Source organism: Mercenaria mercenaria, chromosome 13, assembly GCF_021730395.1.
Source record: "Mercenaria mercenaria strain notata chromosome 13, MADL_Memer_1, whole genome shotgun sequence".
Classification (NCBI taxonomy): Eukaryota; Metazoa; Mollusca; class Bivalvia; order Venerida; family Veneridae; genus Mercenaria; species Mercenaria mercenaria.
Window position 1 is genome coordinate 70144420 of NC_069373.1, and position 16641 is coordinate 70161060.

The following is a 16641-nucleotide window of genomic DNA, read 5'->3' on the forward strand; positions in this document are numbered from 1 at the left end:
TTTTCCTGAATTATTATTTGTTATAACTAATGTCATAGCTCTCAGTATAGTCAATATAATTAAATTTCAACACTAATAAGATATACTAGAAATCTAATTTGGTGTGAAAACAGTTTACTGCATGTTATAATAACATCAGGTAAAGTAAATGTTTCTGTAATTCAGTCAACAGAGTTCTAGGACATGTCTGAATCCATTTAAGTTCTTAAACAGAAAAAATAATGTGTAAAACAATATTCAACCATCACATAACATTCATTGAGTCTATATAAATAACACACATCTCTCTGAATGTTTGTCCGAATCATAAAACCACAAACCTGGGTTTTATCAGGTCATTCTAAAAATAGACACAGGGGCTGATTAGAGAATGTGCTATTGCACATAAATAGAGGGTCACAATGGGGATTGTTTTCACATATTAACCATGCATTTGAAGGTAATGATAATATTTGGTTGTTTACATTTAAATTTGCTGATATATGTCTATCTGGTGAATGTACATATGTTATGTTCAGGAGGAAATAAAAGAATCAATTAATCATCCTAGGGTTTAGTACTGTGTAATCCATGGAGCGGCCTCAATTGAGAAAGAATAGTTTAACGTCAGAGGTTATTTCTATGGTCACGGAGTTTAATTGGCTAGCTTGTAATTACAACAGCTTTCGTCATCAGTAGCTCAGTCAAGTGTGATTTATTGAATTATGATATTCCTTCTCAAGAGAAGGAATAATGAAATAAGGCACTGCCTCAATCGGAAATCGATCCGACTTTAACTCATCCCATAACATTTGAAACGAACTGTCTAACGACAGCACGGAAGGACACATTTTTTAATTCGATAGTAAATATCTCATTTTGTATATCGCATGTTACCGTAGAGGGATCGATCCCGATTTTCGTCGAAGCGACGAAAATCGGTAGAATCAATTCCCTATTCGCGTAGGATCGATTCCCTGTCGCTTCGCTTAGTATCGATTCCCTAGCTTTGACAAAACAATGGTGTTTGTGTACGTTTCATAATTTGTTTGTGTGTTAAAATGAAATTTACTCGTTTAGTAATACCGACACCGTTTTACTAGTACGTTTTTATCACAAATGAGTCTGCTCGTAAAAAGGGTAAAACTATATGATGACTTAAACATATTTCAATGAAATTTCTGAAGACCTCAGTGGCCGGATGGTTACGGTCGCTGACTTCAAATAACTTGCCCTCACCAATGCAGGTTAGAGTGTTAGCTCGGAATTTAAAATGCTTTCATGTCAGGCCCATTCAGCTGACTTATGAAAGGTCGGTGGTTCTACGCATGTGCCCGCTCGTGTCTTAAATAATGCCCTCCACAACAGCAAGTCGGAAAGTTGCCATATGACCTATAATTATGTCAGTGCGAAACGTTAAAAATAACAAAAGTTGTAATTTTCTGTACGGCATTCACATTATAAATCTCTAAACGTATGCATGCAAATATAACTTTAGTGAGGCATAAAATATAAGTAAAACATTCCGTTTGCGCTAAAAGATTTGTTAAGTTTTCAAAATGTTTAAAATCAGTGTCACGACGACAACACGCACGCTAAAGCGAACTATATATAAAGGCAACATCCCTCAGCGACCCTTTTAAAAAGGTATTTGATTGCATTTATTAATTACAAGTGAGCTTTTCTTCAGTCTTCAATTTTGTGGTTATAACGAGTAGTCAGTATGCCTAAATATTCAAACGACCCGGAATTGACCGTTATAAAGTAAGATGTACAGGTGTTACTTAATTATAATATGAGCCGCACCATGAGAAAAACCAACGAAGTGCATCTGCGACCAGCACGGATCCGGACCAGCCTGCGCATCCGCACAGTCTGGTCAGGATCCATGCTGTTCGCTTTCAAAGTCTACTGCAATTTTAAAAATTGTTAGCGAACATACTGGTCGCAAATGCACTATGTTTGTTTTCTCATGGTGTGGCTCATATGTTATAAATACTTACAAAAGTGTAAAGCGAGCATTGATTGATGTTTCGGCTTCAATCTTTAAAGTCGCTGTTCTTATTTGGTTTTTTATCCTTGTGGTTTCCCTCTAGCATTTCCGCAATGATATTTCATCATTGCACATGTCATGTTAGTACAATTCAGTGAAAGCAAATATAATTTATGTAATTTATCTATACGTCTGACAATCCGTCCAAAGACATTTTTGTTAAGCAATAAATGGAATTTATTATATCAAGCTACAGTGATAGGTTGCGACGGGAGCAAATGAAAAAACATTACTCTTATGGAGATTGTTATTATATTATCTCCCCCTTTGTACTTATTTTGGCACAATAATTAACAACAACTTTATATATAGTAAAGGAAATGTAACGTTGTAACCTCATACAAACACATGTGCTGATAGGGGCTCCAATCTCCGTCTTGAATAATTATAGGGTTATCTCCCCTTTATGTTTATTGTTTCACGTTTTTGAACATTTAAGAAATAACATTGAATCCATTTTGATACATTGATGCAAAGCAGTTAACACAAGAACCATAACTCTATCTTGAGTATTTCTAAGATCTTTTTTTCCAGGACTTCATTTATTTACCCCGTCAATGCCATAGTAAGGACTGAGGAGCGTCCACCAACCACCCTAACAATGCTTATCAAATGAAAGATTATTATGAAATAAATAGAATATTATTATATCAAACGGGCATAGCAGTAATTCACACAGTTTACAATATGCAATATCTTAACATATAACAGTACTTAGTACACTATAAATTAAAATGAAACAAAATCAATTGCGGTCAAAACTTCGCTTAAGATATCGTCGACTTATCCAAAAATGAAAAGTTACAAGGTTAAAAAGCGAAGGAAGCTGTATCTATACCGAATCAAAACCATTTCTATGTTACGTCCCTTGTTTACAAAACTGAAACTTAAAAATTTAGGTAAAATGTGTTAACAGACTGATTTGTATAATTATATTAAATATTATTTCGATATTTCCAAATATCCAATTTTGTTTCAAATATTAATGTATTTACAGGTCTACTTATTAATGTGAACATTGATGTCAAAGAGTACGAGTGTGAGCGGAAAATGTTGAGTGTTAAGTTTTAATTTCTGGAACAAAATGTAATACATATTTATTTTGTCTACAAAATCACACTACCACATCAGATGGACTAAAGCTTCGAGGTGTTGTTTACATGTAACACATTTCCGATGTGATAATATCATAAGATTTAGTCTGAGTTGGGTTTTTTTAAAGCCTAATGTATAAATTTCTATTGAAACTGTATTGCCCTTTTAGGTATAACAGAAAATAACAAAGCCTAATGTATAAATTTCTATTGAAACTGTATTGCCCTTCTAGGTATAACAGAAAATAGCATCCACGCTTTTCGGCGTAATAAAAAGGTATGCGAAAACTATGAGTCAAGTCACTATGTAGAAAGATTTTGAAACGTCCTTGTAAACCTTGATTGAAGTATATCTATATCAATTTATTTGTTTGTACAGTTGATTTTGAACCAACAAGAAATTTTGAATCCATTTTCTAAATTAAGGTCTGAAACTTTATTTTTCCAGACACGTATCAACCGCTTCCCATTCTACTTTGCCATAGGTTTTGTTTGGTCCAGAAAAACTATTATACCGTCTTTATTCTCGAAGTCTGAAAACTCTGTTACGTCTTAAACTTACCAGTTTACTTTATTTGAATTTTCACATATCCCCGTTTTCAATCTCCATGCCTATTATCCTCCCACGTGATATGCTATTCCCATATCACGAAACAACATTGAATTAGGCAGTTGATATGGGCATCTTTTACCGTTGTATTGGTAATCAAATGTTCAACGTCTGTTATACAGATATACCTACTGACCATCGATAAACTGACCATGTAGAAAGATCTCACCATTGACTTTTTTTTCAAAGTTATTATGCACTCAAATTTGGTTATATGGCCTTAACTAGCATATAATTTTTTTGCTGACAATACATTTTCACGCGATGATAGGAATTTTGTTCGGAAATGAAGGGAGGTCTGGAAAGATCGCCATTGCCTACCATTTTTAATCAGCGGAGAAAATTTAAATAAGGGCTGAATATTTTCTTCATTAAAGAAGTCAAAAAAAGGCTCGCCCGGCCTAAACAGGATTTGCCTTTAAATAAGTCCCAAAATACTTTTAACATTTTTAAGGTCCACAAAGCTAACAAAAGTTAAACATTTGTGAGAGCTCTCGAAATTGTGTACGCTAGGGATCAAAAGGAATAATTCTCTTTAAGGTCGCATTCACTCTTTGTAGGGCTTAGTGTTACACCGACACAAATTAGGTCATATGACAATTTTCGCAGTTTTTGATCATGAAGGAAGACGGGATTTGTTCTATGAATGAACGTGCGCCACCGATTTTCCGTTAGTAAGATATATGGTTTCCTTACAAGAAGAATACTACCCTGCAAGCAAGTTTTGAATCCCATCTCGAAAATGGTCGAATAATTAGAAGTCAACGACCTTAACTACTCAGCCACGGAGGCCCTTATTTTCATTGTGTACTAATTTTTTCAAACTTAATGCCAATATTTTGACTTCGGAGGAAATTTGATGCGGTTAAATAACATTTTATACAGCATTGATGAAGCAAACAGAACATTATCCAAAATTATATCTTGAATTTTGTCATTTTCAAATTTTATTCACTAATGTTTTTATATTTACATCTCGACAAGAAGTAGTCGTCATATTAGACTGGAAAATATAAATATTTCGACCTTTTTTCAATTCGTTTTCAACGTTTACGCCATGATATGTATCCTGTATCCGGTAAATGTTTTCAATTTCTGTAACCAGGCCTCATGTTCACAAAATAATTTTTGAGTTTGAAATTTTAATTTCCGAATGAGACTGACCCTCAATACTGAATAGTCACTTGAAAATACACGTAGTTATTAACTTAAAATTTAGTTTTAAACATGCAATTTAGATCTTGTTGAGACTGAAAATGTTTTGAGAACACGGGACCAGTTCTTTCTATGTTGGCTATTGACAGCCACAAAACAATTACAAAGTATATTATTGTACTGAGAAAAAAAATTATGAAATTAGTTTCAAGCAGTTTATTTCAAATAAAATAAATCTACAAACTAATCACTTTGAATGCATTGTCTTGATCTGGTAATGATCGCATCGGTCATTAATAAAACAATAAATATGTGAAAAAAATCCCAAATACTGGGACAACCAATTTTCACTGAATTCATGGTTGCATAAGTCAACAAAATTAAATGGCAACGAACAAGTAAAAATATCCTTGTCTGTTTATCTGCAGTATGAAATATAAGAATTCATATCACAACGATATACCAGCAGCAACAATTTGGATACTATTTTCATATCGCCGAAACGATTCCATTAAAGACTTATACAGCACAGGACGCTGGAGTCTGTGCGTAGCAGCTTACAAACCTCTGAGGTCTGTGATACAACGCTGATATCCATCCGCAGTCCAAGGGCACGATATATGATACCAGATTTGACTTTAGAGCTCAGATTATGGCCTTAACTTTTGACCTACCGACCCGGGCTTTTATGCTCTGTACATCATCTTTTCGGTATTTTTTCGGACAGGGAATATGACGGACAGACTCATGTGCCATCACAAGCATGTAAAATGCTTATGTGATTTCTGTATAATGTGCATACTTTACTTTTATCGATAACTGAAAGATATTCGAGATTTTCATTACCTAATTAAGAGAATCAAACGAGAGTCACGTTCGATAAAAATCCTGTATGTTAACCGTGGTTCATGACATACGTAGGCGGTCAAATTATTTTATTTTGATGATTTTAGTAAACATATCACTTTTCGAATTTGTTTCCTTATACTTGAATCATCAACGTGCCTTAGGCTATTAAAATAGATCTTATCTTTGAAAATAAAAGGGTGTTCTTGCCGCATTTTCAATGAAAGTTGTTTGTATTCATGTTTTGTTTCCGCTACACAAATAGAAACTATTTTTGCTTTATCTGTGCTAGTCCACGCGCTCCTGGCTTTCAATGCATTTAAAACCACAGCTGGAAACCTTGTTAGCATCTGGAGGCCCACTTCATTTGTTTCCTCTTTCACAGGGTGTGGTATGGTTTCTTCCTTTTTGCAAATGTTGTAAAGAAAAGGGGTAATCACAAACATTATCACTTCAAAGTCGGTTACAACATTTTCTGCCGCATCTATCCAGTTAGCCCTCATTTCCACAGAAGTTGATTCATCAAAAAGAACTGAATCTATGCCTCTTTTTCTTAATTCATCGTTTATTCTTTTAACTTTTTCTACATGCTTGCATGAATCTTTCGTGTGTATAATGGCAACACGCTTTGACGTTGTCAGTTTCGTTTCAGTTTGCCCTTTGAAGAAAGAAAAATGAGTTAATTTGTTATTCAGACACTGCACGTAAACTTTCATTGCATGTTACCATTATAACAATAATGATCATAAGTTCAATACTTTGTTCTTGCTATACTAGTAAATGTAAATTCTCACGTAGTTTAATTTCAGAAAATCCTTATTTCCCGGGCATCCGCATATAAAATGCAAATAGAACGCCCACGTGTAAACCTGTATGAAAATAGTCATACGAGTATCCGGCATAACAGTGTTTCCATAATTCAAAACTGATTTGCTTCAACAGTCGAGCTGTCCGGAACATTTGTCTGCACTAAAATGGCATGTGTGCCAATGTGCCAATATGATTATAGCAAAAGTAACTATAAAAGCTTTTGAGGTAATATAATTGTTACTAAATATCTCTTATCAAGAGAAACTTAAAGCATTAAAACTTGCATGTTTTCCTCAGAGTCACGAACCGGTTTTACTATAGGAGAAGGTCATACCTTTGCTGTCTAGTTTTACGTATGTTGACCTCTTGTATAAACTTGTTGTTTTCTTCTGGGGACAAAATATCACTGGAATGATATGCATAGTGGCATGCAAATTGTTTGAGAAAATTTCATTTGACATGAAAGAAAACTACATGTATTACAAACGCCGACTCTTTATTTGTACTGTTTTTATAGAAGTATGTCTATGCAGTTAACGTTACAAGTAATACGTGATGCTAGGTACAATTGTCTGAAATGACCCTATTCCTTGTTTTAAGGCACTGTATAAAAAATTAGTTGACACGAGTCTTGAAATTAGTAAGTCTGTATGCTGTTTTGAAAAAATACAAAATATAACTGTGTTGTTATATTGTCTGGTCCTTTGCGATTATGGAATCCATTTATTTGATCTGTAATAGAGTTCTGCTTAAGCCGGTGCTAGGGGGCGTAAGAGGTGTTGCATATTTCATTACTCAATCCGCTCAATTACTGAAACTCAATCCGCAAACCGAGTCTGCTATTATTCTGCTTGGTTGCATTCTTTGCTTCCAGAGGATCTTTGTACATATTTTATTGATGTTTGAAAAGTTGATTATTTCAGGATGCTACAACGTCAGTTACTAAGAGAGGTGATAATTACGAGGAAACGTCATAACTTATGTGAAATTATTTTGATTAAAATGAAAACCTTGAACTCGGCCTGTATTCGTAAATTATTATACAAATCCTCAGAACTTTGAGAGAGGTCAGGAATTTTCTTTGTTTTCAAGCATTTCGAGACCCATTTCATTCTGACATAGGCGAAGAAACCTGGTGTTTTGCTTGTTTTGTCCGTCTTTGAGTTAACCAAAACATGTGGATTAAGCAAAATATTCTACAAAGTCTCTTCTCTGAAAGCTTTTTTTCAAATTTGCTCTTTTTTCTCTGCTGTAACTCTTGTCGTTTTACAATGTTCTAACTGTCTTCTATAACACTGTTAAATATGCTACATCACTTTGAATTCTAAAAGATAGTGTGAAAGTTACAATGCAATTTACTGTTTATGGAACTTTAGTCATCCTTAAATGTTGGAACTGTGTGTACAAAACAATAACGCTTTATTAAAGATATTTTACCTGCTGAAAGCTTGATTATCAGCGCCGTTTCAGCAAAAATGCATATACCAAATAGAAATGTAATGACGGTTATTTGCAAGACTTGGTATATGCCTGTGCCTCCTTGCTCTTCTGTAGGCGCTGATATTGGAAGATGAAATGATCCTAAAAAAATGAGGATGACGGTGCATGGTAAAAATTACAGTATGAAGACTATGATATATTAAGGAAATGGACCCATAATGGCAATCGGTAAGTAACGTTTTTCCCGTAGGCGATTTTAGCATTCTCCGCTTTCACAGAAATTATTATACGCGCGTTCAGCTTCATTCAGGTCCGAAGAATGACGAATTGCGTAACAATAGTATAAAATCATACGTAAATTTCTGAGAGTCATTACGAGTCCATTACCATTAAAAATATGATATGCGTTAAAAGTGTAATATGAGCCGCACTATGAGAAAACCAACATAGTGCATTTGCGACCAGCATGGATCCAGACCAGCCTGCGCATCCGTGCTGGTCTGGATCCATGCTGGTCGCAAATGCACTATGTTGGTTTTCTGATGGTGCGGCTCAATTATATTACACTGAATGTTAAGAAACTACGAGATTTCATTACAAGGAATATGTTTTATGATTTAAAAAGAAGGGATAATGACTCAAATGCACAACAAACAGAAGGAAAGCTTAATATTTTATTTATCTATGTGCAATTTAACAGATACCAAGAATAAATAAATAAATAAATGATTGCACTTGTTTCAAAGAGGTAAATTTGTGATATAGTTAGTTCTTAAATGTTCAAGTCAACAACGATTTCTTTTCTTTCTTCTTTTTCGGTTTTTACCTTTTTGAATAAAAACGTGTTGCGATCGTATAACGTCTGCTTCCTCTTTTCCACAAGACAATACACCAAAATATTTTCGCTGGCAGTGGCGCTTCACCTGCAACAAAAACAGTCATCAGCATCATCAAAACTAAAATTTGACCAAAATATATCTGACATTTAAGCCGCTAAAAACATCAATAGAAAAGACAAATAGTACTTTAAAATAATGTTTAAAATGACTGAAATAATGCTGAATATTGAATTCAGCATCAGATGTTAGAAACTTAAGGTCCCAGCATTTTCGACATTTGACCGTAATTCATCTAGGTTTGAAGAACACTTACCGAAGGGTGTGTGAAGAAAATTTATATATAAGTGAGAAATAGAAAAAATCATATGGCATTTGTAGAAAGACTATGATCATGATATATGTTTTATATGCTTGAACACGAACATGGTCGAACGTTTTCATAATTTCTATCTAATTTGTATAGAATGGTATATCATATCTTAGGTTCCACATCACAGATATTTGTATGTTAGCTGTTTCGTTTTATAAGATATTGATTAGGTTTTATTGCACATACTATCACTAACAGTATGACGTAAAATGTAAGAACTGTGGTCAATTAATGAAATAATTTCGTTTATTTTTTTTTTTAAAGTTCCGGTTTTAAATTAAGCACATATGTTCTTCAAAATAATCTTTTGCACTGAACTATTCTAGAAAAGAAACATAGTTTCTTTATCAACAATTTACACACGTGACAGATTTTACATATCTTCCTTTCTACCACACTGGTATACTTTTAAATAAAAATTAACTTCTACACGCCCTCATGATGTATTAACCTAAAAACTAAAAAAAAATGTATAAAGCTTACCCGAACATAATAGCTGTTTCCTCCGCTAACATTTAATGTCCTTATATACGGATGAACGTTCTGAAATGAAATATAAGTTACTATATAATGTTGCATCTCATTTGAATAATAAAAACCAATTCCTGATACCGTAAACAGTATTATGTACATAAAATAGAAAAAGTGTAAACTCCAACACGACAAAAATGAAAATGTTGCCAACTCTGTTTAATTAAGCCTGCTCATGGATGGACGGTAGTGGAAATGCATGCTACCGTTAACGTCCTCTAGCCCCGGGTTGAGTAGAACTCAACATTTACACACGTTACAAGTACCAAACCCAATTTAGAGACATCCACAGATGTGTTCATACGGCGGTGCGCAATTATATACAATAAATAAGTAACTGGACCGACAATTAAAACTTGTATCGATCCGACCTTATATCAACTTGTTCGATTATTTAGGGCAAATGTACTGAAAGACGAAACTTCTGCCATGCTGCGAATTTTACAATTGTTGGATTCATCAATGTTTTGCTTGTATTTGGATTAAAAATTACAATAGCTACTCTGTCAATGTACTTTTGCTAATTAGTACGGCTTTCAGTTTTTAAATGATGTTCTTCAAGGTCTTAGATACGCGTAAAATTTCAGCCCTATTCTTATATGAGTAAAACATAATGAATCCTATAATGCAGAGAGTTTTAAACAAACGAATCAATTTTAAACATACACATGGCAGTTATCTATAAAGTTTGCAAAAGAGATTCTTATTACATTCTATTCCTACTAACTTATACCGAGGGTGGAGATGAAACAAAATAGTCATAAGCTTGCTTTACTGATAAATTCAGTCATAAGTTATCAAATACAACGGCAGGAAACGAGAACTCTTTTCATACTTGAATTTCATTTCCTGGTACGATCCAGCTCTCCAAGAGTAAATGTTTTCTATTGCTTTCAACACTGACAAGCTGTACCTCCACCTTCGTGTCATTAGGTAAACCTGAAGCTTGTATTTGTGTTCTGATACCGGTGCCAGATTCCGTTGAAAATATTTTTATTGTTGTAATCTGAGACGAACAAATACAGCTTTCTGTTGCCAGCTTGGCTTTTCTTAATTCTGGAAATAAGAATAACAAGAAGTGTTGAAATATTCGAGATAAAATTTAATACCGAAGAACTGAAAAAAAATATTCAGACTAAGACGTTATTTTTTCATCATCATTTTAGTTTTGTAATGATGCTGAGCTAACTTAACCGGTGGCTCTAGAGCAAGTACCTCTAGAATATTCCCCTTATGGAGATGCTATTTACAAACTAAGTAAAATTCTAAGTTACCGTAAATTTCAAATAGTTGTCTTTCACTTGCTAAGACCTGACTGATTTAGACATATCGCATGTTTGGTGTTCAGTCCTTTATATTTCTGACGGGACAGATTTATGAACTCCTTGATAGGAAGTTTTTGTCCTTTAGGATCATTGAGTTCCCTCAATGTGTTTCGCTTTAACCAGTGCTAGAGGGCTATGAGCATACTTCATTTTACCCATATATAGGCTCAATCAAACCGAGTAGGATAAAATTATGTTCGGTTGTATTCGGTTGTGTTCTGCTTTCAAACGAACTTGTAGATTGTATTACATGTACGTGTTGTGTAAGGAATTAACTTGATGGCGGTAACTACTTATTCTGGCCTGTTTTGGAACATGTCTGGGATTACGTATGGTTTTGATTTTCGGGGAACGGGCTTTATTCATGGAACGCGGCTTTTCGTACGGAATCGTTGCCATTAGTTTGTGATCTACCTACGGAGCACAGCAGGCTGACCTTGAAATCAAATAGGATATAGTCCATATACATACTATCAAAGACGAGCCTGATTATAAAAGAAAACTAAATAATCAAACAAATAAATACACATGTGGTATTTTCAGTTGTACAATCCGCTGGAATGGGAAAAATTGTACCAGCTGTAGTTACGTTGAATCTACTAAGTGGCGAACGCGTGTTTTGCATTTATGGCAAAATAACCCATTTATAGTAGGCAGTTGACCTGTTGTTTAAGCTACAACTGAAAAACATCTTTTGTTTTTGGAAACAGCGTTTCGGATTCACATCACTTAAACATAAATACCGACTTTTTCTTTAAAATTTACCGTTTCAATGTAAGTTTTATAAGATAACTTGATGCCGAAAAGCAAAGGGCATAGAGAAATTGGATCATCAATCCGGCATATACTGAATTAAGACAAAATATCGAAATGGAATTCTAACATTCCAACCTTCAGTTTCATTTAGTTCATGTTACACTCATTGTCATTATAATGTTTTATTACATTTTAGCATAGAATTAATGAATTATTACAATGCAATATTTCTTGTACTTTCACGGTAAAAATAATTAAATCTCATATTCACTGGTATGGCACTACAAAAGGGTAAAAATTGGCTAAACAGATACTGTTGAAAATACATGAAGTAAAGTTTTACATGTAAGATATAAAAATAAGTCGTGAACACTAGATGTTACTTGCTGACTTACTCTATTAACGAAAATATTACATCTAGTGAACACTGGATGAAATATATTTCGATCTTACACTGAAACAAACAAATATCCTCTATATACAAAATGCATTTTGACTACCTGGTACAATATCGTGTTTTGGGATAACTTTTGATCTGCTTCTGCTTTGTTCATCAACATCTGCCAAAAGGTGCCCATTGGTTGTATATCGAAGTTTGCCAATGAACCAGAGCGTAGCATTGACTTTATATGCCCCAGGTTTTAATGTTGAACAATTGTATGAATAGCTTGTCTGAAATGAAATTACAGCGTATGATTTCTATTTGAAGAGAAATATATTTGGCAACATATACAGGTCAATCAATGTTTATACTATTCACCCAAAAAAAGCAATGTTTCCGTAAATAATACTAGTGTTCTTCAATATTAAAGATAGCTTTAGATACAATCATCATTAAGTTGTCTCACCATAGCGCTTTTCCCTGATACATTTAGGAGAATGTACTCACCATAGCGCTTTTCCCTGATACATTTAGGAGAATGTACTCGTCTTCCATAAAAGTTCCATTATGCGTAAAAGACTGAACTATCTTCAGCAAAATATGTCTTAGGTATTCTAATCCATCTGAAAAAGGCAGCATTTAAGAAATTATATTTAATGAAGATGGGGCTAGCTTTCAGGAATAAAATAATGAAAAATAGAAATGCAGTGAAAGTAAAAAGTGAAATATAACAAAGCAAAAGTCCATTATAGCAAATCATTAACTATGTACTAAGATGCCTCAATACTAATTTCTTAAAGTTGCAATACAGATGACAGTGCTTGAATGGCAATATAACGTGACCAACATGGGGAAACACGGCAAGAAAAGAACAGTACATGGTACAGTATAAACGAAGTACAGATTAAAACCTCTGCTGAATTAATAAGGAATAATGCTACTTACACAAAACTTTTGGGTCTGCGGACCATGTTATCACAGGGGTGCTGCCATCCATTTTTGAATAGATGTCCCTTGGAGCCTGGGGCATCTTATCTGTTGACTTCGGTTTTCCACTATTTATTAAGCGTTCAGCAGCTTCTAAATATACAAATAAAATGTTTCAATGATCAACATATTTTGTAGGAAATCCCTTTTAATTTATCTTAAATAACTGACATTTTTTCTCTTTTTTCACTCTAGTTTTGTTCTTAGTCTATAGAAAGTGCAGACTTGATCATGAACAGACTCAATCAAACCGAGTCTGCAATTTCCACTGTTTGCATTGTTTTCGGTGCTTCCGAGGGATCTACTTTCCAGATTTTATTGACATATAATAGATTGCCAAAACTAAAAATCAGAAAGAACAGTTAATAAGATTCAAAGATTCTTGTGAATGCATGGTATAAAAATTAAAGATGCAGAGCTACATATTTATGCCAGCATGAAACAAGTGGTACGTTAATACATTAAAAGTTTCTTGTCGGTATTTGATGCAAACCACTTTAGTGTCAAGTGCGTTTTTGTTAGATTATGAAACTGTCTGCAGACATTTGGCTAAATGCTGTTCTCTTAAGTATTGACTTTACCTGCAGGAGGTGAAACTACTAACCTGTAGGAATTCTTGTTGCGTTATACGTTACTGTCTGAAAATAAGAAAATAGAAATTTTAGTGTGTACCATTGCAACTTGTTTCAGTGACCGTATTTGTATTGAAATTCATGTAACAACATTAAACTTATTAATGGAAACGTTGAAACACAAACCTGATAACACTTACATTGTTGACAGTGAAGCAATTGAAATATCCAGGTGGAATAACTCCAACAACATCATTGATAAACATAAGTAACATAAAAATAGGTAAAACGTAACATAAGCAGGATCCCAAAATATGCATGTCTGTTACCCTCGAAACGGCTTTGTCAGAATAAGAAATGAATAATCAGTATGAGGAAAATAATAAAGTTACCTTGATATTGTTTTGATGAAGTTCTATCGATGATAATAGGGAAAATATAATTTCCCTGTTACACAACCGTGAAATCCCCTAGTTTCAAGGTGAATATTACCTGCGTGGGTAAATTAGCGTCCACAGTTTAAAACCGCAATAGATAACAGTTAAGGGCTGGCTCACATGACCGCTTCGTTGACACCTTGTGTATTGATCTAAAATTAGACACGGAGTTAGGTACATTATTTCGGAAGTAATAAATCTGGGTTGTGTTTACAAGCCCCAAGCTTTCACATTAAGCAGCCAATCAAAATGTTCCATAATTTGTTTATGCGGTTAAGTGACGCTAGATTAAATTACAAATGCAGTAAAGATATTTTAAATTGCGCTGTCATATTATTACAATCACGGCTATGAAATAGTTATGTCAAAATGAAATTTAAACTGATTTATATTGTGCAGATGCGGATGTTAAAATGATAACAGCTTGTCAATAGAAAATCGATAATCATGATACTGTAGATTTTAAAGCCCGATAGGCTGTACTCAACGCTATCACGTACACTTGACAAAAAGTCGCACTGCAGCAATATATTTCATATTATTTAAGAAAAATATATCCCAAACAGTGACTTTCACGTTGAATAAAATCCGTTTTTTTATTTCAGATGCGACGGAATTAAATATATTACAACACAAGAAATATCTTTAAAAATGATGGTCGGCGAATTGTAATAAGGAAAGAAGTTTATGAATTTTTCATCTAACATTCATCTTTCATCTAACATTTTGAAAAACTAAACACCGCACTTTAATAATTTAAATGGTTCTCTTTTAATTGTTCGCAAAGGTTTCGTAGGGTTGCAATTTTGTTTCGTTTATCCTTAGACGAATAATTACAGCAGTAGTTTGATGAAGATTCATGAAGCGGTTCATGAGAATAGGTCATTAAACGTGTTTATATTTTTATCTAAATTGGTCCCTACTCCCATTTGTAACAAAATAGCAAGAGACCTTACGATATTGTTACACATCGAGTTTGATAAAAATCCATTACATTTTAGTGGTTAATGCGAAGAAAGGCATATCTACGTTTAGCTATAGTGGTCCCTAATAGGGCCCAAGTTCCTATATAAATTAATTTGGAAGAGGACCTTATATTGATGCTCCAGACCAAGTATGACAAAGATCCACCAAGCTGTTCATGAGACGCTGTATAAAGGCATTTCTAGTTTTAGCTCTAGCAGCCCCTAAAAGGGGTTAAATGTCCCAGCTGAACAAAGTTGGCTGCGGGCCTAATAAAGATGCTACCAATCAAGTTTGATTAGAATACATGAGAAAAAATCAATTAAAGGATTTTTTTATTTATTATTTTTATTTATTTCTAAAATAGGCCAACTGATCCCGCTTTAACAAATGCATATTCGCTATTCATGAATCTTTGGACAATGACGTCACACCTATAAAAAAGTGAAGGTCAAACAAAACATACAATTGTAAATATTTCAATATTTCTGTTTCATAAGCAAAGTTTGACCGTAGTTTTATCACATAGATAAACTGTATGCAGCGTACCTTCATTTCAGTGTAATGAGATTCAGTCATTATATAGCATTTATATAATAAAACAGATTTCAACTGAGTTCAGTATTTGCATACCATACTAAAGAAAGATATTCATATATAATAAATCAGTTAAATAATTTATAACAAATATATCAAAGCAAACAAGTACTCGTTTTAATATGCAAATTGAATAAGTCAAAAATGCAAGAAACTTTTTCACATACAGACGTCAATTGTAACAAGGAAAATCTTTTAAAAAGCACTCTAAATAAAAGACTCGCAGACCGTATTCAGCTCTTTCTTTAATTTGATATATGTTGGTATTTGAACAGGTTTTTATCATATTTATTAAACTTACTTATCATTTTGAGATATATCAATATTCTTGCTAAATATACTGAGCCAAAGTTAGTTTTAAAACTGTGAACAGCGTCGTTTAGGATAAACGCTTTGTCTTCATTTCACTCAGCGTAGCACAATCAACAGAGTGAAAGAAATTGACACTCTCGTCCAATCAGGCAGAGTGTTGCATAAATCTTCCATTTTGATAAATTATCTATAATGCGTTATCAAATAGTTTGATTTGCTAACTGAAGTCACGTGGCATAGGTAACGAAAACGAATTTAGACGGCGTCGCCGAAAAAATCTGAAACGACAAAGAATCATTTTATTTAAGAGAAATACATTTATGAGGATATCTTAGTCAAACACCTATTGCAATGGCAAGATGTACACTTTATTGTGTGACAAGTGAGAGGGGAGACAACTCATAACAATTTCCAACATGTACTTTGATCTCACAATATAAACAAATGCAATAGTATTTGATGCATAATGGTTGAATAAATGAATTATTTATATAATTTCATGTTTTACCTCCTTACAAACAGCTTAAAGTGTATAATACACGGAGGACATAAGGTACATGTATATATCGGAAACTAACCGTAG

At 33.7% G+C, this 16641-nt stretch overlaps 1 protein-coding gene across 3 annotated transcripts; it reads right to left on the reverse strand.

The window, feature by feature from the left end:
* Window positions 1–5092: 5092 nt before the first annotated feature.
* LOC123529245 (uncharacterized) lies at window positions 5093–14610 on the reverse strand. 3 transcript variants are annotated; one of them, XM_053522201.1, is made up of 11 exons: window positions 14242–14610; window positions 13782–13815; window positions 13136–13270; window positions 12698–12813; window positions 12309–12480; window positions 10563–10783; window positions 9680–9739; window positions 8814–8910; window positions 7985–8128; window positions 6882–6953; window positions 5093–6395 (listed from the first exon to the last, which is right to left on the reverse strand). In XM_053522201.1, exons 3-11 carry the CDS (start codon window positions 13218–13220, stop codon window positions 5827–5829), a joined length of 1536 nt encoding a protein of 511 aa, XP_053378176.1. In that variant the 5' UTR covers window positions 13221–13270; window positions 13782–13815; window positions 14242–14610; the 3' UTR covers window positions 5093–5826. The 3 variants fall into 3 exon arrangements, with proteins under 3 accessions (XP_053378176.1, XP_053378175.1, XP_053378173.1); XM_053522200.1 differs by having other exon boundaries at window positions 14142–14293; XM_053522198.1 differs by lacking the exon at window positions 14242–14610 and adding an exon at window positions 13950–14109.
* Between the last annotated feature and the right edge of the window lie 2031 nt (window positions 14611–16641).